This window comes from Myxocyprinus asiaticus, chromosome 2 (genome assembly GCF_019703515.2).
Source record: "Myxocyprinus asiaticus isolate MX2 ecotype Aquarium Trade chromosome 2, UBuf_Myxa_2, whole genome shotgun sequence".
NCBI classification, from domain to species: domain Eukaryota; kingdom Metazoa; phylum Chordata; class Actinopteri; order Cypriniformes; family Catostomidae; genus Myxocyprinus; species Myxocyprinus asiaticus.
The window spans coordinates 11,990,548-12,014,785 of record NC_059345.1 but is presented as its reverse complement, the minus strand read 5'-3'; the positions used below and the strand labels follow the sequence as shown (position 1 = coordinate 12,014,785).

The window sequence follows — 24,238 nt, the reverse complement described above, 5'->3', positions numbered from 1 at the left end:
GCTGTTTTTGTACATCAGTAATTTCCTGACTATTCTTTGTGATCAGTCGAATGCCACTTTAGTGAATTAAAGCAAAAACTTTTGGCATAAACAAATTTCTCCGCCTTCAGAGAACAATAGAGTGCGTTTAATCATTACATCCAAGGTAATATGAATTGGGTATATAGCTGCCTCTTTTTGTTACTGTAAATAAGTGAAATAATACAAACCTATGGTTGACTGAAACAACAGCCGCCTTTACCCCTTTTGTAAGTGTGTGTTGCATGTCTTGGCTGTTTGATAAAATTATATTTCACTTTCTCTTGCACATTTGTACTAGTGCTGAATGAAAATATAGTGAACTTTGAATTTACAACACACATTCTGTACCTAATTGTTTACATTACCAGTCTGGATTGTTAGCATGCCATCTCGCTTTTTAATATTTTTATCAAAATGCTGGATAGTCTAACCCCATATACACTATATTGCCAAAAGTATTCACTCATCTGCCTTTAGACGCATATGAACTTAAGTGACATCCCATTCTTAATCCACAGGGTTTAATATGACGTCGGCCCACCCTTTGCAGCTATAACAGCTTCAACTCTTCTGGGAAGGCTTTCCACAAGGTTTAGGAGTGTGTTTATGGGAATTTTTGACCATTCTTCCAGAAGCGCATTTGTGAGGTCAGACACTGATGTTGGACGAGAAGGCCTGGCTCGCAGTCTTCGCTCTAATTCATCCCAAAGGTGCTCTATCGGGTTGAGGTCAGGACTCTGCGCAGGCCAGTCAAGTTCTTCCACACCAAACTCGCTCATCCATGTCTTTATGGACCTTGCTTTGTGCACTGGTGCGCAGTCATGTTGGAACAGGAAGGGGCCATCCCCAAACTGTTCCCACAAAGTTGGGAGCATGGAATTGTCCAAAATCTCTTGGTATGCTGAAGCATTCAGAGTTCCTTTCACTGGAACTAAGGGGCCAAGCCCAGCTCCTGAAAAACAACCCCACACCATAATCCCCCCTCCACCAAACTTCACAGTTGGCACAATGCAGTCAGGCAAGTACCGTTCTCCTGGCAACCACCAAACCCAGACTCGTCCATCAGATTGCCAGATGGAGAAGCGTGATTCGTCACTCCAGAGAACGCGTCTCCACTGCTCTAGAGTCCAGTGGCGGCGTGCTTTACACCACTGCATCCGACGCTTTGCATTGCACTTGGTGATGTATGGCTTGGATGCAGCTGCTCAGCCATGGAAACCCATTCCATGAAGCTCTCTACGCACTGTTCTTGAGCTAATCTGAAGGCCACATGAACTTTGGAGGTCTGTAGCGATTGACTCTGCAGAAAGTTGGCGACCTCTGCGCACTATGCGCCTCAGCATCCGCTGACCCCGCTCTGTCATTTTACGTGGCCTACCACTTCGTGGCTGAGTTGCTGTCATTCCCAATCGCTTCCACTTTGTTATAATACCACTGACAGTTGACTGTGGAATATTTAGTAGCGAGGAAATTTCACAACTGGACTTGTTGCACAGGTGGCATCCTATCACAGTACCACGCTGGAATTCACTGAGCTCCTGAGAGCGGCCCATTCTTTCACAAATGTTTGTAGAAGCAGTCTGCATGCCTAGGTGCTTCATTTTATACACCTGTGGCCATGGAAGTGATTGGAACACCTGAATTCAATTATTTGGATGGGTGAGCGAATACTTTTGGCAATATAGTGTATATTGCCTTTGTAGTGCATTATTAAAAATGTAGGTATCATTAAACCACATTCTTTCATCAAAGTATGTTGTATTGAATTTGACACAGTTTAAGATCGATTTTAACGATTTCATTTTCAGCTGTGAGACCTTAAATAGACAGGTGTGTGCCTTTGCAAGTCATGTCCAATCAATTGAATTTGCCACAGGTGGACTCCAATCAAAATGTAGAAAAATCTCAAAAATTATCCAGAGAAATAGGATGCACCTGAGCTTCAAGTGTCATAGCAAAGGGTCTGAATACTTATGTCAGTGTAATATTTCAGTTTTCAGTATTTAAATTTATCAAAAATCTGTTTTTTGTTTGTCAATATGGGGTATGGAGTGTAGATTGATGTGAAAAAATTAATTGTCACTGAATATTGTCCTTTGCTGTTCTTTACAGTCAGTTGTTGGTCAAAAACAACAAAAAATAATTTTCCTTCCCTTTGATCCCCAATTTGGAATGGCCAGTCCCAGTGCGCTCTAAGTCCTCGTGGTGGCGTAGTGACTCGCCTCAATCCGGGTGGCGTAGGATGAATCTCAGGTGCCTCCACGTCTGAGACAGTCAATCCGCGCATCTTATCACGTGGCTTGTTGAGCGTGTTACCGCGGAGACCTAGCGAGTCTGGAGGGTTCATGCTTTTCTCCGCGGCATCCACACACAACTCCCCATGAGCCCCACCGAGAGCGAGAGCCACATTATAGCGACCACGAGGTGGTTACCCCATGTGACTCTACCCTCCCTAGTAACCGGGCCAATTTGGTTGCTTAAGAGACCTGGCTGGAGTCACTCAGCACGCCCTAGAGTCGAACTCATGACTCCAGGGGTGGTAGTCAGCGTCTTTACTCGCTGAGCTACCCAGGCCCCCAAAAAAGAAACATTTAATCCTTATCAGGCATGGCATATGAATCAATATAGATTTGAAATCAGAATCGAATCGAGAGCTTTTAAATCTGAATAAAATCGAATCAGTAAATCTGTATCGATACCCAGCCCTATTCTGCCTAGCATCTCCTTTTGTGTTTCACAGAAGAGTCATATGGGTTTGGAACAACATCAGGATGAATAAATGATGACTGAATTTTGATATATGGTGAAATATCCCTCTAATGCTGTTGACAATGATGCTTTTGTTCTGAGGCCTGTTGCACGAAGCCGATTTCAGTAGATACCTAGGTAAGTTTTTGTTTAGTTTGAGCTAACTCTGGTTTTTCGGGCTCAAGAATGGGGTTCGTTTTTTTTTTGCTTCACAGGGAAATGTATATATTAAATTAGTTTAGATTTAGATATTATGATTTAATATACCTACATATTAAGATATTATATAATGATTTATTTGAGAGATCGGGGAACCTTTTATCTTTTGAGCAGCACATTAAAATGTATTATTGATTTTCTTTGCATTTCTTTACATACTGTACTTGGATGCAGTGCGTGCTGAGAACTTTGAAAAAAAAATACTGCTTGCAGAAGTGTTCGTATGGTGATTTTCACACTTTAAAGACAAATGTATTGTGTGAAGAGTCTTTGCACATTTAAAATGATATTGTAGACTATCACACAAAGTGACATTGCTTGCACTTAATTCAATTATATTAGGCTTTTAATTTAAATTAATATAAAAGCTTTTACATTTTAGATAAATATATAGATTTTTATGCTTTTAAATAAGCTTGTGTCTTATTGTGAACCTATATCAGGTCAATTAAACATTCAGTTTTTTTCTTTCACGGCAGCAGTGGTGTTTCTTCATGCTATGTAAATGTTTAAATTCTTTATATTTTCATAACTATCTTTAGCAGAGATGTAAATCACGCTGAATGTCTCGCGAGAAGTAAATCGTGCCAACTCTCTCCAAGCTTCACCCATTGGCTGTTTGTGGCAAACGTAACTCATTCATGTGCACAAGCTTCAAGGTTAACCATGAACTCGGGATCAAACTCTGAGCTGACAGAGATCGCTGAACCTGATCTAAACCGGTTTGGCTCTATCTGGTTTTCTCAACCTGAAACTTACTTTGAGTTTGTTCAACTAGCTTCAAAGCTTGCAACAGGGCACTTTAGTTTGGCATTGCTTTCGGGTGTTTTGATCATTGATATTAGTATAAACTCACTTAGACATCCTTTTTTTTGTGTGTGCTTATAGGTAAGGTGATGGAAGAGGCCAGCAGGAGGTTCTCAGAGGTGCTATTTCTGCGGCTGTCAGGCTTTGTCCCTTACTCTGTTCAGTAACAACGCTCATTTTCAGCAAGAATCACCATGAAGCCAGTCCACGAGCGCAACCAGGAATGCCTCCCTCCCAAGAAACGGGACCTCCCAGTTAACAACAATAACACCGCCACCAACAACTATAGCAGCAGTAGCATCAGCAGCGGGGCAGGAGGCAGTACCATTGGGAGTGGTGGAGGAGAGGAGGCCACATCTTCACAAAGCTCTGGAACGAGTGGAGAACCCCAGAGTGGGGGTGGTAGTGGTGAGTGGGTGCGAGCTCAACCTAGTGTGCATTTTAGTGGAGTCGAGGGTCCAGAAGGTCTTGTGGGGCTGACCGTGGATCAGTATAGCATGCTTTATAAAGTTACTTTGCCCACTGGCACCTACTCGCCCACCAGCTTGCACCCCGTTCTTAGCCACATTTCTCCTGCCTACACCGTTCCCTCCCCGGTGTTACAGCATACAAGCGTTCCATACCCTGCACTTGGCTACACTCAGATACCCCATTCATCCTTGCAGTTTGTCAGTTCTCCATATGCGACTGCAGTCCCCTATGCTGTGCCTCCTGGATTTGTCCCCAGTCCCTTGATATCACATCAGTCAGCCATTCCGCAGCCGCACCCCGTGTCCCACCTGGTTCCGTATCCATCAGTCATTCAGGAAGGAGTGGTTTCATCCTCCCCGCAGCAGCAGGTCTCAAGCCATGCGTACACCAAAATAGCAGCACCTGGCGGAGTTCCTCTGGTGCTTCCTTCTGAGCAGGCGGCAGCACAACAGCAGCTTGGGACTGTAGGAATACTGCCTGCTGCAGAGCTCAGCCCACGGGGGGTGCCCGTTTTCTACCATCCTGCCATGAGAGGCATCCAACCTCAAAGAGACATGCACAGCAGCTCCCTGGAGCAGGAAAGGGAGGTGAATGGAGGAGACAGAGATCCCCATCAGGATGCTGTTTTTTCAGCCAGAAATTCACGGCTGCTCCAGGTGGCTCCTGGAGTTGCTGCACTGGAGCCCCAGCAAGACAAAATCTTGAAAGAACGCAGACAGGATGGTAGAGTCTCACCTGGCCAGCGCAGCACACCGGACACAGATCTTGAGGTGAGGTAGAGAAATGGTTTACTGTATTGTGCCATTATATCATCTTGAAGGGATAATCCACTTGTCATGTTATGTTGTTCCAAACCAGTATGACATTCCTCCATGCGACACAAAAGGAAATGTTTGGCAGAATGACAGCCTCAGTTACCATTCACTTTCGTTGTATGGAAAAAAAGATGATCTAACAAACAATTAATATACATGCAGTTTAATTGACTTTATATTAATTGGGAGCAGGGCTGTAGCAAGGTATTCTGGGCCTCCTGACTGTCTATTGCTCAGGGCCCCGTTCCTATTAAAAAATACAGTTTAGAATTTATTGTGGGCCCCCCCTGGACCTGTGGGCCCCTAGAATCATTACCACTTTTTTCTCACTAGCTACGGCCCTGATTGGGAGACTACATTAAATATTTGTTCTGATAAAATTAATTTGTCACACTTCAAGACAATTTAAATAAACTGCAACAAAAGCTAAAATGGTGAAATGATTTTTATTTTTTTTATTTATTTTTTTTACACATTTAACCTCTTCAACAAGGCATTTCCATCCACAAAACTGCCGCTCACTGGATGTTTTTTGTTTTTGGCACCATTCTGAGTAAACTCCAGAGACTGAATTTTTTTGCTGAAAATCCCAGGAGATCAGCAGTTACAGAAATACTCAAACCAGCCTGTCTGGCATCAACAATCATGCTATGGTCGAAATCACTGAGATTAAATTTTTCCCCATTCTGATGGTTGATGTGAACATTAACCGAAGTTCCTGACCCGTATCTGCATGATTTTATGCATTGCACTGCTGCCACTAGATTGGTGGATTAGATAATCGCATGAATATACAGTACATGCGATGTACAGGTGTTCCTAATAAAGTGCTCATTGAGTGTATTTGAAGGTAAATAATACTTTTTATTAAGCTACTTTATATCATTGTATATAAATAAATAAGTGCATATCAATGAAAATGATAATTTAATTCTCCCTTGTGTTAATTTTGAGAAAATTTGGGAAACATACCTTCATTATTTTTAAATAGATTTTTATTCAATGTCTTTAAAATATCAAATCTACTTGGCTACAGTGGATGTTTGGATGAAGTGATGGTTCCTCTGATAAAAAAAAATAATAATAATCACTTTTGAACTTTTTCAGAGCAAATAGATAATTATCGAGATGTATATCTAATATCGTCAATCACCTGAAAAATACAGAGTTATACTTTTTGTAGCCATATTGCCCAGCCCTATTTGAGAGTATCTCCTGCTATTTTACCTCATCTTCTCATGCATTTTTAATGCATTTTCAAATTTTTGTCTCATTCTTTTGAGTCAGCATCAGCTACACCACTTCCTTCCTTTATTAGCTGTAGTTTGGGTGTGTTGAGGATTAAGTAACTAACAACAGAGATTGCCTTTTGATTTGAGTCAGCAGAATCTGCTGTAACATCATGACCAGGAAAAAATAACATCTCACCCTTATTTGGCCCTGTTTACACTTGGTATTAAGATGTATTTCGAGCAATCTGATCGCAAGCAAACAGGTGAGATACATCAGTTTACGTCTGGTCATAATATGCGTCACTTGTGACCACTTGTGTTCGGATTTTAAAGGGAGTGTCCCTGATTTTATGACTGAATACCTTGCTCACTACTTCTGTGTTTTGCTACAGTGATGATGAATCACAAAATAAAGAAAGCACAAAAACATCGGCCATCATTTCTACCAATTATGCCCAAATTTTATTTGAAATTGAGCAAAATTCTGCTATTTTAGTGAAGTACATGTATTAACTGAAATCTGGATGTGCATGCTTCCCATTTTTGTTCTTGCATATTGATATCAGGCACACTGAAGAAGTTCTGTAAGCCCTTGAGCTTGCATATGTATTTATTTATTTTTTTTCCCCAGTTGGACTTTTTTTCCTTGTGAATTTTCTCGTAACGTTTAAAACTGTTGTTTTATCGCATTGATTGACTGGTGAGCATGCGTTGCTTCGCTGCAGTTCAAACCCATTCTAAAACATAAACGTTTACACTAAAAGCAGAGTGTGGTCACATCTGTTTTCGAATTTGTCTTTAGCATCGTCCCATTTCAAATGGAAGCTTAATAATACCAGTTGTAAACGGGCATTTGTCACTGTTCAACTTTTATTACATTGAACATTTTTTTTAACACTTTACACTTGGTTCCCTTTTAGGTTCAGCAAGTGGTTGGACGGCTGACCTCTCCAGTCCATGGGATGAGTCGCAAGGAATCAGCACACGTTCCCCTGAATCTGTCTCAGAGGAGTAGAGAATCTCAGGGTGAAGTCAGATCAGCATACACATCACACCCTGCTGAATCCAGAGCTCAACACCAGCAGATAGTTCAACCAGGCCATGCTGTGATCTTGGCCAATGGGCAGCCTGTTCTTGTGCCCTTGGACTACCATCCCCACCAACAGCAACAGCAGCAGCAGCAGCAGCACTACTCAAGTCAACCAAATGATGTGGCCGCCGCAGCCCTTGTTGCTTCTCCTTCAACATATACAAAAGCCGTTGATGCTTCAGCAGCAATGTCTCTCCCAGAGCGGGCAGTGGTGGAGCTGACTACACAACAATGTCAGGAACCCTCCCAGCAGCTTCTTGCCCCAGCCTCTGGTGGTCCTCCTCAAGCTCCTCTTCTTGCTCCATCAGGCCCATCACACTTCATGAAAGGGGCCATAATCCAACTGGCGACCGGAGAGCTCAAGCGTGTGGAAGATCTGCAGACTCAGGACTTTGTGCGCAGCGCTGAAGTAAGTGGTGGGCTGAAGATTGACTCAAGCATGGTGGTGGACATCCACGCTAGTCAACAGCGGCCCGGTTTAGTAGCTCTGCATTTCAATGTAGGGGAGCAACAGAGCAAAGTGACTATAGACGTACCCCCTGAACACCCGTTTTTTGTTTTCGGACAGGGCTGGTCGTCTTGTAGCCCTGAACGGACTGCCCAACTGTATGGTCTCACATGCCACCAACTTCAAGTAGGCGATGTTTGCGTGTCGGTCACACTTGCACAGCAAGCTGCGCCACAGCAGAAACCATCGCAACAGCAACTTCAACAAGTTCAGGCCAGGACTCCCACCAAAGCCAACTCCACATCAGGGGCCCCACCTCAGCCCATGGGCCCCCCTGCTCCCCAGAACACTCGGCCACAAAGCCAACTAAAGATGGACCGCATTTACAGAGAGAGGGACCGGGACAAGGAGGAGTCCATGCAGGTTGGAGGTTTGAGACATGCTGACGTGCCTCCAAGGCCAAACAGGACTTCAGCAGAGCACACTCAGAGCCAGAGTAACTATTATTTGCACACTGAGGGTCACGGAGCTGGAGTCTCTTCCATAGAGGCATCCCAGAGGCGCTGGTCTGCCCCTGGCTTCCAAAGATACAGTATCAAGAATGAGGAGGGGAATCTAGCCTCAGTTGCCACCTCTGGCCCCTCACGGCCCTCCTTTATCCCTCAGGAGGTCAAGTTGTCCATTGAGGGGCGCTCTAACGCCGGGAAGTAGCAGCTGCTATAGCAGCAAACACAAAAGCAAGAGATTGTCAATGGAAGCAAAGTGTCAGAGTCGGTTGAAAAGGATGCAAAAGAGGGAGTGTGGGAGAGCGAGAGAGAATATAGCCTCAGATTGTTTGAGATTTTGCACATATTGGAAGTTTTCTCCTGCCGCTCCACCCTTCTACACTTTTCTTTGCATAGTTTTGGTATTAAAGGGATGGTTTACCCAAATACGTTTGCGTATCATCCTTTATTTTGTTCCATGACCCAATTTGAGTGACTTATTTCTTCCATGGAACACAAAAAGAGATTTCATTTTGGGTCTAGAGAACAAATAAAGTCATACTGGTTTGGATTGACTGAGGGTGAGTAAATGATGACCGAATTTTAATTTTTGGGTTAACTAACTCTTTAAGCCAAGAACTTTTATCGTGTTTTTTTTTTTTTTTTTTTTTTTTTTTTTTGTGCCAGGTCATAGTCAGCATCTGCAATGATCTGCATGGGCAGCTTTATCTGGTAAATCACATACCAAAGCCTGCATTGTCTGCGTGTTCCTGTGGGTGAAATATCATGTTCTGCAACGATCACTTCTGCAAAGATATCTTACAAATGTAATGTTCATTCATTCATTCATTCACAATTCTTCGAATAGATGTTTATTTGAGAAAGGCCAGGAATAAGAACGGGATACAGCCATAGCATCTTGACAAGCCTTTACAAGTCTGTTCAAAAATAAATATATATATTTAAAAAATATATTAAACTCCCAGAGGATAGATTGTTTGGATCTTTTTTCATAAAAGACAGGCTCTTTCTCTTTAAATGTTTACTTTCCCTTGTTGCTCTGCCAGGTTTTTATTGGCTAAAACCTTCAAACTTGGACATTTTTAAATGTGTCTCTCTCTAGAGATGTTTTTCCACACTTTCCTACACTTGATCTACACTCTCCCCCTCTCACTGCCTCTTCTCAGGGTGCTTCTGCAGAGGACTCCTTTCTAGTCTGGAGTTTGAGAACAATAGCCCAGTGTCGCTCCAACAATCTTTTTACAATCAATATCCAGGAACTATTTCCAGATGAAATCTATCACCCATTTTGTTATTTTTAGCAGTTTTATTCAGCAGTTTACTGTTTTCTGAGGCTCTTAATCTGCATTCCAATTTCAGCATGACCACTCATCCTCAGCCTATTGGAATTTTTTCAGTAAGGCTGGCCTAGGAAAACAGCCTCTCAGTAGTACCTCACGGTTGGAAGCACGCTCCAGTCTGAATCCGAACTTTTTTTTTCATTTTTCTTCTGCATTGTTGTCCTTTTTCCAGATACAGTATGTGGTGTCAGTTAAAATCAACCCTGTTTGCGGAGCTAAGACCAAATGTGGAACAGGTTCTAGCTTTTTGCGAATGGCCTGTTCCTGTGGAAACGGATTATTGATACGAAGCACGCAGGTTTAAATGAAGTTGTCCCTGTTGGAAGCGCACAGAAGTGTAGATTCACTGCTGTTGGGTGTGGACAAGCCCTGCTCAGTTACCAAAATCAAAGCAATAGTTGTATAACACAAGCCTGGGTTTTGTTCAACACATTTTTTGTTTTTAAATCCCTTACTAGTCTAATTATTCCTTGCATTACAGTTTTTCTATGTGCAAAATATGCAGTCTGTCTATAGAGACATTTTTAACCTTGTCCTGCACTTCTCGTGATTTTTCTAAGATGATGCAGTTTTACTTTGTGATAATCCTCATTTCTAACAGTTATAGTTCATTTAAAACATCACTTTTTACTTTCAGGTTAGACAGATTTTCTTTCTGACCAGTAGTGTCTTCAGAGATACCTAATATCAAAGCACACGTCTAAATGGGGCTTTTTTTAAAGACTTTCAGATTAGGAGTTAGATCTGAGGATTAGTTTTTGTCCTTTCTGTAAAGATCTGGGCCCTTTACATTATGTCCTAACCAGGCATGACAAAGACAAGAGATAAAAGTGATTAAAGAACCAGCTGTACCCACGAAAAGCGACAAGCAGCAGGGTGCTTTTGCAGTCACGTGGTTCCTATTTTTGTGCTGTTGCGATTTGATCCAAATCTCCTGCACCACATAACTGTGTATGTTTAACATAAAATATGTTCTAATTGGCTGTGAGTGTGTCACATCGTGCAACATTTCCACTTTCAGTGTGGAAACTTGTCGCACCACGCCTGGTTAGGACACTGTGTTAAATCGTAAACTCATCATGAAACGGCTCTTTTCCGGAGAGAGCTTCATAGATCTTCTAATTTCAGATATGTGCTGAGGTTTTTATGATCTTTTCATTGGTTACTGTAATTGGTGGACTCTTGTACAGTATTGTGTTGTGTCTTGGCAATATTACCCATGAGTGGTTCTTAAAAGATGTACTGCAGGTCTTGTATTGCACAGATACGTTCACATTTAATTCACACTGACCTTTTACGGAAATCAGACGTGTTTTTATTTTATATTTTTTTTTAATAATGAAGGGAAAATGTTTGTGTAGTGATTTTGAATTATTCAGTTTTGTCTGTGGTTTTTGGCTCATGAGAAACTGACAGGCAAGGTTGACACTGTTTACAAATTAGCCAAGAATAAATGCTGCAGTTTCAGTTTTAGTAGTTACTGAAAATTTTAAAACAGATGAAAGCATGACGAAGTGCAATTAGACCAAATATTAGGAAAATCATGCTTTATTCCAAACAGCATTCCAGAAAAGAGCCTGACATTCCCATCATTATCTAGCATAAATCACAGGAAATTTGTTTAGTTTTGTTCCGTTTTTTCATATTAGTATTTTCAATGTTTTAATACCACTTACTACTCCTTGTTGGATGGGAAATTTAAATTTTCACTTTGGGCCGAGTCTTCAAATGAGATTATCTCCAATATTTTTCAGCGTTGTTATATCTTGGCATAGTGGACTTGGATTTGTTGGGCCAGAATTGAATTTAGTAATAATCAGTGCTCTTAAGAATAACTGTTTTAGACTATCACTATCAAGTCTTTAAAAGAAGAGTTTTTGTTTATATATATATATATATATATATATATATATATATATATATATATATATATATATATTTATATATATATATTTTTTTTTTAAAATAAATGAGGCACTAACATTTGACAGGTTAATTTCAACTTTTCTTCTAAACTGCATAAACCTCAACAATACCAGTTTGCAAACCTCTGACGTCAAAGATGTAAAAGCCAATTAACCCAACTTTTCAGTCTGATTGAAACAAAATGAAGAAATATCAATGTGTGTATCAGGTAGTTGATTTTGATCACCCTAATGTGGTTCAAACCCATTTGTTTGTTCATGAAGCATGCAATGAGCATCATCTGCTCTTTCTAAAGTGGTCCTGCATTCAAGACTCACCATGAATGGTGAGATTATTTGTAGTGTTTTGTTTGGTATCATCCAGTTCCTCCTTTGAAGGAGTCCCACTTTCATGCTACTTATAGTGAGGCCTCAAATCTAGTTCATGTTATTTCTTCCTTTCTCCCTTTCATCCCAGAACATTTCTGTGGAACTTTGGAGTGCTTTAAGATACTCTGTTCATGTAACTGGTCCTGCTAGACCCGCTTTGATTCGAACCGGCATCTCCGACATGGGAGGCGGGCACACAAACGAGGAGGCTAAAGGCTACAGCCTCTAGCATTTGTCGCTAGTGTACCTCCTGTGGCCAGGGGAGTGAGGTTTACACACTGCACAGCTACTTACCAGCTGGCTACCGTTACACTCACCCTCCTAAACCTCAGTCCGATCCGGGTCACGGCACCACTGTAACCGCGTTGAACCGGGGTCTCCGGCATGGGAGGCGGTCACACTAACGAGGAGGTTAAAGGCTACAGCCTCTAGCGTCAGTCGCTATTGTGCCTCTTGAGGCCAGGGGCCGGTTGCACCAGCTATATGTATGTTACAACCTAGCGTAGTTGTGGCGTAAATAGGCACTAAGTCACAATTTACGCACTACTAAATATTTGAGCATTGCACCATTAAACTTAGGTAGAACGTAAACCTACGTATAAACTAAACATTTACGGAAGCCTCCAACCAGGAGTAATGGATGGAATAAAAAGCAGACTCATTTAATGACATCAGTGAGCTCATGTTTTGTGTGACAGGCTTCAGTCCTTTCGACATATATGATGATGTTGCATAACACACGTTTAAATTTATGGGAGAAAACATTATGTAAAAAACGTACTACTACAGCATGAAACCAATCTAACGGTGCACTCTCCTGTGTACGCCGCCCGGTGTCAAGTTTCAACATATGCAAAATATATAAGATATTCAAATGAATAAATGTCTATTTTTCCAGTCTGTTGTATTAGTATTTATTTATTTATTGCCCCTTATTCATTTTAGATACAGTTTTAAATATTGTTATTTACATAGGCTAAATATACCATTAATGAAATCTTGTTTTATTACGCATCATATTTCAATGGGGATATAATTGATTACAGCTGACAGTTACGTGAGTAAACAAGGTTTGAACAACAACCGTAACAAGATCAAATTGAAATTCACTGCTTTTTAACAGCTGTATACAAATTTTAAGTCTGTTTATTGGATCAATACAAGTAAACGTCATATTATGTGACTACGCGTTACTTTACGGAGAGCTTATGACCTTCTAGTTAAGTCTTGCCTTAACAGGTGGTGCAACCAAATTAAGCACTGACTTAGTTACAAACTAACTAGTAGTTACTAAGCTCTTAGTGTGAACTTTACGTCCCAACTTACGAGAGACCTTACGCACAGCTGGTGCAACCCTACCCAGGGGAGTGAGGTTTACACACTGCATAGCTACTTATCAGCTGGCTACCTTAATATTCACAAAGGACACTTCCTTGTTCTCCTAACTGTGGAGAAAACTGTCTTTTGCAAATGAAGTATCTTATTCCTCTTGGAGAGAGTGCTCTTAAAGCATTAAATATTTACCATTATCTATCGCTATCCCTTTAAATTAGGACTAGATGATGGCAAAAAAGTAAAATCTAAATCTAAAAATAGGCATCAACAAGAGTACACAATTATTGAATATTATTCAAAATCCACTGATACTATAAATTGAAAATCGCAGTTATTGACCAATATGTGGGCGATATTGTGCATCCCAAATTTTTACGGTTGTATACAAGTGAAGAGCTTTACAATAACTTAACTCTTTGTAGGACAAAATCAGACTGATTTCATAATTTAAGTATTAGATTTGAAATAAGCAATACTTTACTTGAAATACCAGAAAGATACAGGTTTAGCATGAGCTATGCAGTAAAGACTCCATATGTGTGATAAACATAAACTGAATGCAATATTGCCAATAAGATCTCACCCTTTTTTGAGTTTTTCTGTGGTTTGTTCACCAAACTGCTGTTTTCAGGAAACATGTAGATCATTAATCAGTCTATATTTTCTTCAATAATCCACTAGTTATCTCAAAACTATGTCATGTAACTTGAAGCTTATCTTGTAGGCTTGTTTAGAGCCATTGCTTTCTATGTTGTTCATCTTCTCGAATGCACTGCCTTACCAGCCATCGCTCGCTGGAAATGAGTTCGATCTTTGTGGCGAGTATGGACTGAGTATGCGTTCATTAAGAACAAATGAGCTTCTCTCTTGTGCACTGTATAAAAACTAGTTGACGCTATGTCTGTGCCTTTCTAATGTCTTAACTTTGAGCAGTTAATCGGGTCTGTCCTATTCAGCTTTTTTCTCGGGGTGATTAATGTGTCCCTAGGTTGTGTCTACTGCATCATATGGTTTTAAGCATGAGCTATAAGGCTCCAGAATGCGACTAAAATGGTCGTAAATGCGACCAAAAATAATTGATTGCGACAATAATTTAAAATCTAGTCGCCATTGGTGACAGTCTGGTTGCGTGCATTCATACGTGGTTTCGTCTGATATCATCTTGTAAGTTATTGAATACATCTTTATAGCATGCACAACCAGTGTGTCTCGCTCCACTTTTCACCCATTCTGTTGTAATGACGAGCTCACTGCACCACACACAACAACAAACCCAGCGTGAGAGATTTGTGAACAAATGACTCTTTTGAACTGGATCTTTTTCATGAATCACCTGAAAAGAACTGAGGGTTTGAACTCAGTAGCTCAGGTAACAGTCTGAATCAGATTCACTTTCTCAGCGAATCATCCATCAGCGTGTTCACACCTGTGAGCACAGACATTTCAAAATAAGAGTCCCATATGTATTTCGGGCTTCTTTATAATTATTTATACATATATATATATATATATATATATGAGTACTGTGCAAAAGTTTTAGGCAGGTGTGAAAAAATGCTGTAAAGTAAGAATGCTTTCAAAAATAGACATGTTAATAGATTAACAAAATGCAAAGTGAGTGAACAGAAGAAAAATCTACATCAAATCAGTATTTGGTGTGATCACCCTTTGCCTTCAAAACAGCATCAGTTCTGCTAGGTACACTTGCACACAGTTTTTGAAGGAACTCAGGAGGTAGGTTGGCCCAAATATCTTGGAGAACTAACCACAGTTCTTCTGTAGATTTAGGCAGCCTCAGTTGCTTCTTTCTTTTCATGTAATCCCAGACAGACTCTATGATGTTGAGATCAGGGCTCTGTGGGATTTATACCATCACTTCCAGGACTCCTTGTTCTTCTTTACACTGAAGATAGTTCTTAATGACTTTCGCTCTATGTTTGGGGTTGTTGTCATGCTGCAGAATACATTTGGGGCCAGTCAGATGCCTCCCTGTTGGTATTGCATGATTGATAAATATTTGCCTATACTTCTCAGCATTGAGAAGACCATCAATTCTGACCAAATCCCCAACTCCATTTGCAGAAATGCTACCCCAAACTTGCAAGGAACCTCCACCATGCTTCACTGTTGCCTGCAGACACTCATTCATGTACCATTCTCCAGCCCTTTGGCGAACAGACTGCCTTCTGCTACAGCCAAATATTTCAAATTTTGACTCATCAGTCCAGAGCACCTGCTGCCATTTTTCTGAAACCCCAGTTCCTGTGTTTTCATGCATAGTTGAGTCGCTTGGCCTTGTTTCCATGTCAGAGGTATGGCTTTTTGGCTGCAAGTCTTCCATGAAGGCCACTTCTGACCAGACTTCTCTGGACAGTAGAAGGGTCCTACTGTTTTCTGCTAAGCTGATGGCACTGCTGGACATCTTCCGATTGCGAAGAGAAGCAAGCATGATGTGTCTTTCATCTGCTGCAGTAAGTTTCCTTGGCAGACCACTGCTTCTACTGTCCTTAGCGTTGCCTGTTTCTTTGTGCTTCTTCAAAAGAGCTGGGACAGCACATCTGGAAACCCCTGTCTGCCTTTAAATTTTTGCCTGGGAGAAACCTTTCTGATGCAGTATAACTACCTTGTTTCTTGTTGCTGTGCTCATTCTTGCCATGGTGTATGACTTTTGACAGTAAACTGTCTTCAGCAACCTCACTTGTTAGCTGAGTTTGGCTGTTCCTCACCCAGTTTTATTCCTCCTACACAGATGTTTCTGTTTCAGTTAATGATTGTGTTTCAACCTACATATTGAATTGATGATCATTAGCACCTGTTTGTTATAATTGTTTAATCATACACCTGACTATATGCCTACAAAATCCCTGACTTTGTGCAAGTGTACCTAAACTCAGCAAAAAAAGAAACGTCCTCACTTTCAACTGCTTTTATTTTCAGCAAACTTAACGTGTAAATATTTGTATGAACATAAAGATTCAACAACTAAGACATAAACTGAACAAGTTTCACAGACATGTGACTAACAGAAATGGAAAAATGTGTCCCTGAACAAAGGGGGGGTCAAAATCAAAAGTAACAGTCAGTATCTGGTGTGGCCACCAGCTTCATTAAGTACTGCAGTGCATCTCCTCCATATGAATTGCACCAGATTTGCCAGTCCTTGCTGTGAGATGTTACCCCACTCTTCCACCAAGGCACTTGCAAGTTCCCGGACATTTCTGGGGGGAATGGCCCTAGCCCTAACCCTCTGATCCAACAGGTCCCAGACATGCTCAATGGGATTGAGATCCGGGCTCTTTGCTGGCCATGGCAGAACATTGACATTCCTGTCTTGCAGGAAATCACGCACAGAACGAGCAGTATGGCTGGTGGCATTGTCATGCTGGAGGGTCATGTCAGGATGAGCCTGCAGGAAGGGTACCACATGAGGGAGGAGGATGTCTTCCCTGTAACGCTTTGAGATTGCCTGTAATGACAACAAGCTCAGTCCGATGATGCTGTGACACACCGCCCCAGACCATGACGGACCCTCCATCTCCAAATCGATCCCGCTCCAGAGTACAGGCCTCGGTGTAACGCTCATTCCTTCAACGATAAACGCGAGTCTGAACATCACCCCTAGTGAGACAAAACCGTGACTCGTCAGTGAAGAGCACTTTTTGCTCTTTTTCCTGTCTGGTCCAGCGAAGGTGGGTTTGTGCCCATAGACGACATTGTTGCCGGTAATGTCTGGTAAAGACCTGCCGTACAACAGGTCTACAAGCCCTCAGTCCAGCCTCTTTCAGCCTATTGCGCACAGTCTAAACACTGATGGAGGGATTGTGTGTTCCTGGTGTAACTCGGGCAGTTGTTGTTGCCATCCTGTACCTGTCCCGCAGGTGTGATATTCGGATGTACCAATCCTGTGCAGGTGTTGTTACACGTGGTCTGCCACTGCAAGGACAATCAGCTGTCCTTCCTGTCTCCCTGTAACGCTGTCTTAGGCGTCTCACATTACAGACATTGCAATTTATTGCCCTGGCCACATCTGCAGTCCTCATGCCTCCATGCAGCATGCCTAAGGCACGTTCACACAGATGAGCAGGGACCCTGGGCATCTTTCTTTTGGTGTTTTTCAGAGTCAGTAGAAATGTCTCTTTAGTGTCCTAAGTTTTTATAACTGTGACCTTAATTGCCTACCGTCTGTAAGCTGTTAGTGTCTTGACCATTCCACAGGTGCATGTTCATTAATTGTTTATAGGTCATTGAACAATCATGGAAAACATTGTTTAAACCCTTTACAATAAAGATCTGTAAAGTTATTTGGATTTTTACAAAATTCTTTAAAATACAGTGTCCTGAAAGAGGGATGTTTCTTTTTTGCTGAGTTTAGAAGAATTTATGCTGTTTTGAAGGCAAAGGGTGGTCACACCAAGTATGGATTGGATTTAGATTTTTCTTCTTTTCACTCACTTTGCATTTTGTTAATTGATAAATATAATCTTCTATAATTTTTGAAAGCATTCTTACTTTACTGCATTTTTTCACACCTGCCTAAAACTTTTGCACAGTACTGTATGTGTGTGTATATGTATATATATATGTATGTGTGTGTGTGTGTGTGTGTGTGTGTGTGTGTGTATATATATATATATATATATATATATATATATATATATATATATATATACACACACACACATATACACATATACACAGTTGTGCTCAAAAGTTTGCATACCCTGGCAGAAGTTTTGGCATTGCCAGGGTATGCAAACATTTGAGCACAACTGTATACAGTGCATCCGGAAAGTATTCACAACGCTTCACTTTTTCCACATTTTGATATGTTACAGCCTTATTCCAAAATGGATTAAATTCATTATTTTCCTCAAAATTGTACAAACAATACCCCATAATGACAACGTGAAAGAAGTTTGTTTGAAATCTTTGCAAATTTATTAAAAATAAAAAATGAAAAAAAATCATATGTATACAAGTATTCACAGCCTTTGCCATGACACTCAAAATTGAGCTCAGGTGCATCCTGTTTCCACTGATCATCCTTGAGATGTTTCTACAACTTGATTGGAGTCCACCTGTGGTAAATTCAGTTGATTGGACATGATTTGGAAAGGCACACACCTGTCTATATAAGGTCCCACAGTTAACAGTGCATGTCAGAGCACAAACCAAGCCATGAAGTCCAAGGAATTGTCAGTAGACCTCCGAGACAAGATTGTATCGAGGCACAGATCTGGGGAAGGGTACAGAAAAATTTCTGCAGCATTGAAGGTCCCAATGAGCAGTGTTTTCTTTCAACCGTAAATGGAAGAAGTTTGGAACCACCAGGACTCTTCCTAGAGCTGGCCACCCGGCCAAACTGAGCGATCGGGGGAGAAGGGCTTTAGTCAGGGAGGTGACCAAGAACCCGATGGTCACTCTGACAGAGCTCCAGTGTTTCTCTGTGGAGAGAGGAGAACCTTCCAGAAGAACAACCATCTCTGCAGCACTCCACCAATCAGGCCTGTATGGTAGAGTGGCCAGACGGAAGCCACTCCTCAGTAAAAGGTACATGGCAGCCCGCCTGGAGTTTGCCAAAAGGCACCTGAAGGACTCTCAGACCATGAGAAACAAAATTCTCTGGTCTGATGAAACAAAGATTGAACTCTTTGGCCTGAATGGCAAGCGTCATGTCTGGAGGAAACCAGGCACCGCTCATCACCTGGCCAATATCATCCCTACAGTGAAGCATGATGGTGGCAGCATCATGCTGTGGGGATGTTTTTCAGTGGCAGGAACTGGGAGACTAGTCAGGATCGAGGGAAAGATGAATGCAGCAATGTACAGAGACATCCTTGATGAAAACCTGCTCCAGAGCACTCTGGACCTCAGACTGGAGCGAAGGTTCATCTTCCAACAGGACAACGACCCTAAGCACACAGCCAAGGTAACAAAGGAGTGGCTACAGGACAACTCTGTGAATGTCCTTGAGTGGCCCAGCCAGAGCCCAGACTTGAACCCGATTGAACATCTCTGGAGAGATCTGAAAGTGGCTGTGCACCGACGCTCCCCATCCAACCTGATGGAGCTTGACAGGTCCTACAAAGAAGAATGGGAGAAACTGCCCAAAAATAGGTGTGCCAAGCTTGTAGCATCATACTCAAAAAGACTTGAGGCTGTAATTGGTGCCAAAGGTGCTTCAACAAAGTATTGAGCAAAGGCTGTGAATACTTACGTACATGTGATTTTTTTTTCGTTTTTTATTTTTAATAAATTTGCAAAGATTTCAAACAAACTACTTTCACATTGTCATTATGGGGTATTGTTTGTAGAATTTTGAGGAAAATAATGAATTTAATCAATTTTGGAATAAGGCTGTAACATGACAAAATGTGGAAAAAGTGAAGCGCTGTGAATACTTTCCGGATGCACTGTATATGAGATCAAGCTTTTGACACTTAGGACAATTGAGTGACTTGCACACAACTATTTCACAAGGTGCAAGAATTAATTGATGCTCAAGAAGACAACACACTACTATATGCATACTATACTTTATGTAATTATCTGTAATGTAGATTCTGAAGAGCAGTACTAAATAAAATAAATATCTTATCTCTTATATTTGTATAAATTATGAGACGGGTGTGAACCATTTATGAGACAAAATGGAATGCAAACTTATCGTCTCAATTATATATACTGTTTATTAAACCTCAGATTAATGGATTATCAGCTGTCTTTCTTTTCTTCTGTTTTTATCTTGTTTCTGAACAGCAATCTAAATCGAGCTATTCTGTGATTTGGCAATAAAAAAACAGCCATTTGGCTCCTTAATGTTTCAGTTTAGGAGCCAATGGCTCCCAAGTAATTTTTTTTAGTCTGGAGCCCTGAGCTACATTCTTATAGATATGTGTCTAGAGCATCATATTTCCTCCTTTCTCTTCAGATGTGTGAAAATTTATCAGATCATATTCTTACCTCACTTCATGCATTAATGTTGAGCACAGCACCCCTTGATTGATGACAACTTTTCATATCCCTAGAACAATCACACGCTTGCACACTAGAGAATGCTCTGGCGGAGCATTTAACAGGTAGGAATGCCTAAGGTGCAGAAAGAGCTGGGTCAGTTTGAAATCTTGTGGAAATAAAGCAAATTGGATTTCCAAAATCACAACTTGACCTGTCTTGCTAAAATTCTTATCAGTCAGCAGATGCCTACATCAGCATGTGTTGCAGCAAAAGTTAAGCCGTGGTCACAAGGCTTTTGAGTGCGAGAAATTATTTCGTACAATACAACAAACAGGATATGATGTCACGCTTGAGGGCTTCAGATTTATATAATTAGTAATTCACAAATAAATAATGGTCAACCGATATGTTTTTTTTATTTGTTTTTTTTAATGGCCTATAGATAGATACAATGCCGATGTATCACACAATTTAATATAGTAAATAACAAACATAAAATTGCTAAAAAAAAAAATAAACTCTTATTTAGCACTATATTTACTGAATTTCACACAAAATAAAAAAAATTATATTTTAAATGGTAGATAAGTTTCTTCAGATTTCTGTTTAGTCATCAAATTTTTTAAATTTATTTGCACATGAAGAAATTGTTAATATATTAGGAAGAAGGAAATAGCAGTACACACAGTAGTTCAGCAAACATGGATGGCATGTCCACTTTAGTAATCGCATTTTCTCAAAAAATATCAAATCAAACCAATTGTACAATACATTGCATAGTGAATAAGACATTTACAAATAGCACACGTGAAGCGCTTTTACCTTGGGCTGCATCCGAAAACGTAGGCAGCTGACTTTCTACCTTGCTGCCTAATCAGTTAATGGCTTAACTGACATCTGTTTTGAATGAATGGAAATCTTAAGGAAACTGGTTTTCCGAACAGTTTGAAAAGCACCTTTTTTTTCATCGTACCTCTGTATACAGCCTCCGAAGGAAGCTTTTTCCTGGTTTCGGACGCAGCCTTGAAGTTGCACTCACACTCTCATGCGGATCCAGCGTGAGCATCAATCTCCTGATGGTTTAAACAATCTCGATCGCCTGCTTGGATTGTCATGGAGTGACCGTCATGATTTGTGAATGAGAGGAACTTTTGATCCTGACCCTGAAGTTTTTGATTCTGGCTGATGGAATACACACTTCACAGGAAGATATTAGATGAGCACAAAACGCTGGATTTTCGTGAGATTCGTGAAAGACATCTGATTAAACAAGATATCTGCATATTTGCAGATGATATATAATACAAGTTTTATTGATATTTGCCTTTTATCATTAGAAACGTTACAGGGAACTGTTGAGGAGAGAACACGTGCTTCAAATGAAGATTTATGAGCGTTCCACAGGACACTGGATCTGTTGAAGTTGTGTGAGGTTGGTTTATTACATCAGTTTAAACGAGATATTTGCAGACGGTATATATGATATTAGTTTTATTGATATTTGCCTTTTTCTCAGTAGGCAAGACAGTTAAAGTTACAGGGAACTGTTGAGAGAGAGGGAGAATGAAACAGGCGAGCACTTTAAAATTATGAGCTGAAACGCGGATCTCTGATATGCGGATCGTTTAAATGACACTGTGTTGTATTATTGTAGTAACACGATGGCACGTAAAAACAAAACGAATTATGACTTGTCGTTTACATGTCTCAGTCGCTTCACATGCAAGCAGGCGATTTTCGGCGCTCTCAAGAAGAAAATCGGCCAAACAGGAAAATTTATCGGCCTCTGCGATATTGTATTCAAAATGTTAAAATATACCATCTACTCATTTTTCTGCAACAATAAAAAGACAAAGCTTTGAAATATGTATTCTTTGTATTGAGCCAAGAGGTCAATCTGTGACGTTTTGACATATTGTTGGTCATATGTCATGACACACGAATTCACAGGCTAGAGTTCACCGAACTTGAACTTTCATCTGCAGTGGAATGTGAAATTTCTTCGCCAGTCTCCCACATTTGGATGTATTTGAATGGAAGTGTTTGGAGCACAAAGTCTAGTGTAACCGCACCTTTAATGTAACTTTTTGGTTACTTGATGAAGCGTCACTTTTTGTAAACGCTTGCATTTTATTCTCTACGCCCTTACATCGCACCATGCCTATTGAAAACAATAAATTTAAAGCGTTCTCTGATATAGCATAAGCTCTAGTGTGTAAGCGCCCTTAAAGGAATATTCTGGGTTCAGTACAAGTTAAGCTCAATCGACAGCATTTATGGCATAAAATCAATTACCACGAACATTTATTTTGACTTGACGTGTCCCATTTTCTTTACAAAAAGCAAAAGCCTTGGTTGCAGTGAGGCATTTGCAATGGAAGTGAATGGGGCCAATCAGTAAACATTAAAATACTCACTGTTTCAAAATTATAGCCACAAGACATAAACAATATGCATGTTATGCATCGCTTAGTAACTTTTTCTGTGGAAAGTTATAGCCAATTTTACAACCTAATGTCAACAAACCCTAAAATAACAAAAAATGATGATTTAAACAACTTTACAGCTCAAATAACATGTTTTAACAGAAGAATTAATGTACAAGCTTTTATAAAATTATAATCTTCACATTTCTGCCTTTTTAAACCCTTCAAAAATTGGCCCCATTCACTTCCAGTGTAAGTCGAAATTATTTGATTTTGATTTTGACAATCAACATTATGCCACAAATGCTTTCGATTGAGCTTAACTTGTATTGAACCCAGAATATTCCTTCAAGGCCAAGCGTATACTTTGGTTTTACATCCGCAGTGACTCAAATATTGTTGTCAGCACAGTACGCACGGGCTGATCACATGCAGCCCACTTTTTTACCAGACACGCAGAGAGTCCGCATCTTTGCACGTCGACAGCACTATACTTTGAAGGCTAGAGCACTAGTCCAACTGCTAGAAGTAACTGCCGAAGAAAAACAAAGTATACCCTCGCCTTTACTCTCAGTGCACATGGCTTGTGCTTGAGTCTCACCTAATCACATACCATAGGCGTTTGTCACTTTGATGGAATGAAATGTTCTACACTTATTTTCCCTCAGCTATAGTGTTACAGTAAATGTTTCGTCATCATATTGAGTCATTCGAAACTATGTAAAACAATCATCCAGTATTTTTGTTTGTACAGATATGAAGATAAGTTCTGTATAGTATTTGCTTGTCGATAACGTCTTAAGATGTGCATCGTTCGTGTTGATAGAATGATGCTTACAAATGACTTTCTTACTCTGCAAGGTCATTAGATTTCACGTGAAGACAAAGTCTCTGTCAGTCGTGGTTGTTTTGGAAGACTGTGAACTCCCTTCTGTAAAGGTTCTGATGTAATGTGGCTTGGGTTGCTCACTGACAACAATTGGTGAAGTTGCACTTACTGATTGTAAGATTATATTTTTGGACTAGCTCAAAATGGGTATCTTTGTTGAACACAATTTAAGCTTGATATAAATTCTAAATCTTTTGCTCTGGTTAGTGGGGCAAACTTGAATTGAAGACAAGCCTTTGTAACTTGCTTTGCACTGTTGACAGAAATTCTTCTCTCACTTCCTCAATACATGGTAAAATCCTAAATGCAGGGGGGTATGTATGACTTCTCTGTAGGTAAAGTGTATGATGGGCACCTCATAACTGGGTGAATCTCACAAAACCTGTCAAAAACATAACGGTGTCATATTTAACCCCAAAACCTATATATGCTGATTACCACAAAAATTTATTTTGACTTGTCCCTCAATTTCTGAAAAAAAGGCGAAAATCTAGGTTACAGTAAGACACTTTCAATATGAATGGGGCCAATCTGTAAACGTTAAAATACTCTGTCTTTCAAAAGTATAGCCACAAGACATAAACAATATGTGTGTTAATATGAATTTAGTGTGATAAAATTGCTTACTTGCCTTTTCTGT

At 40.4% G+C, this 24,238-nt stretch overlaps 1 protein-coding gene across 1 annotated transcript in view; it reads left to right on the top strand.

Annotated features, from left to right (window-relative positions):
* The window catches only part of LOC127415677 (ataxin-1-like), a 29,202-nt gene extending 17,637 nt beyond the window's left edge, over window positions 1-11,565 (top strand). The window contains exons 2-3 of the mRNA XM_051654495.1: window positions 3,877-5,036; window positions 7,234-11,565. Coding sequence (XP_051510455.1) covers window positions 3,990-5,036; window positions 7,234-8,562 — 2,376 coding nt within the window. The 5' untranslated portion in view covers window positions 3,877-3,989 and the 3' untranslated portion in view covers window positions 8,563-11,565. The remainder of the gene's footprint in view (window positions 1-3,876; window positions 5,037-7,233) is intronic.
* The last annotated feature ends 12,673 nt before the right edge of the window (window positions 11,566-24,238 follow it).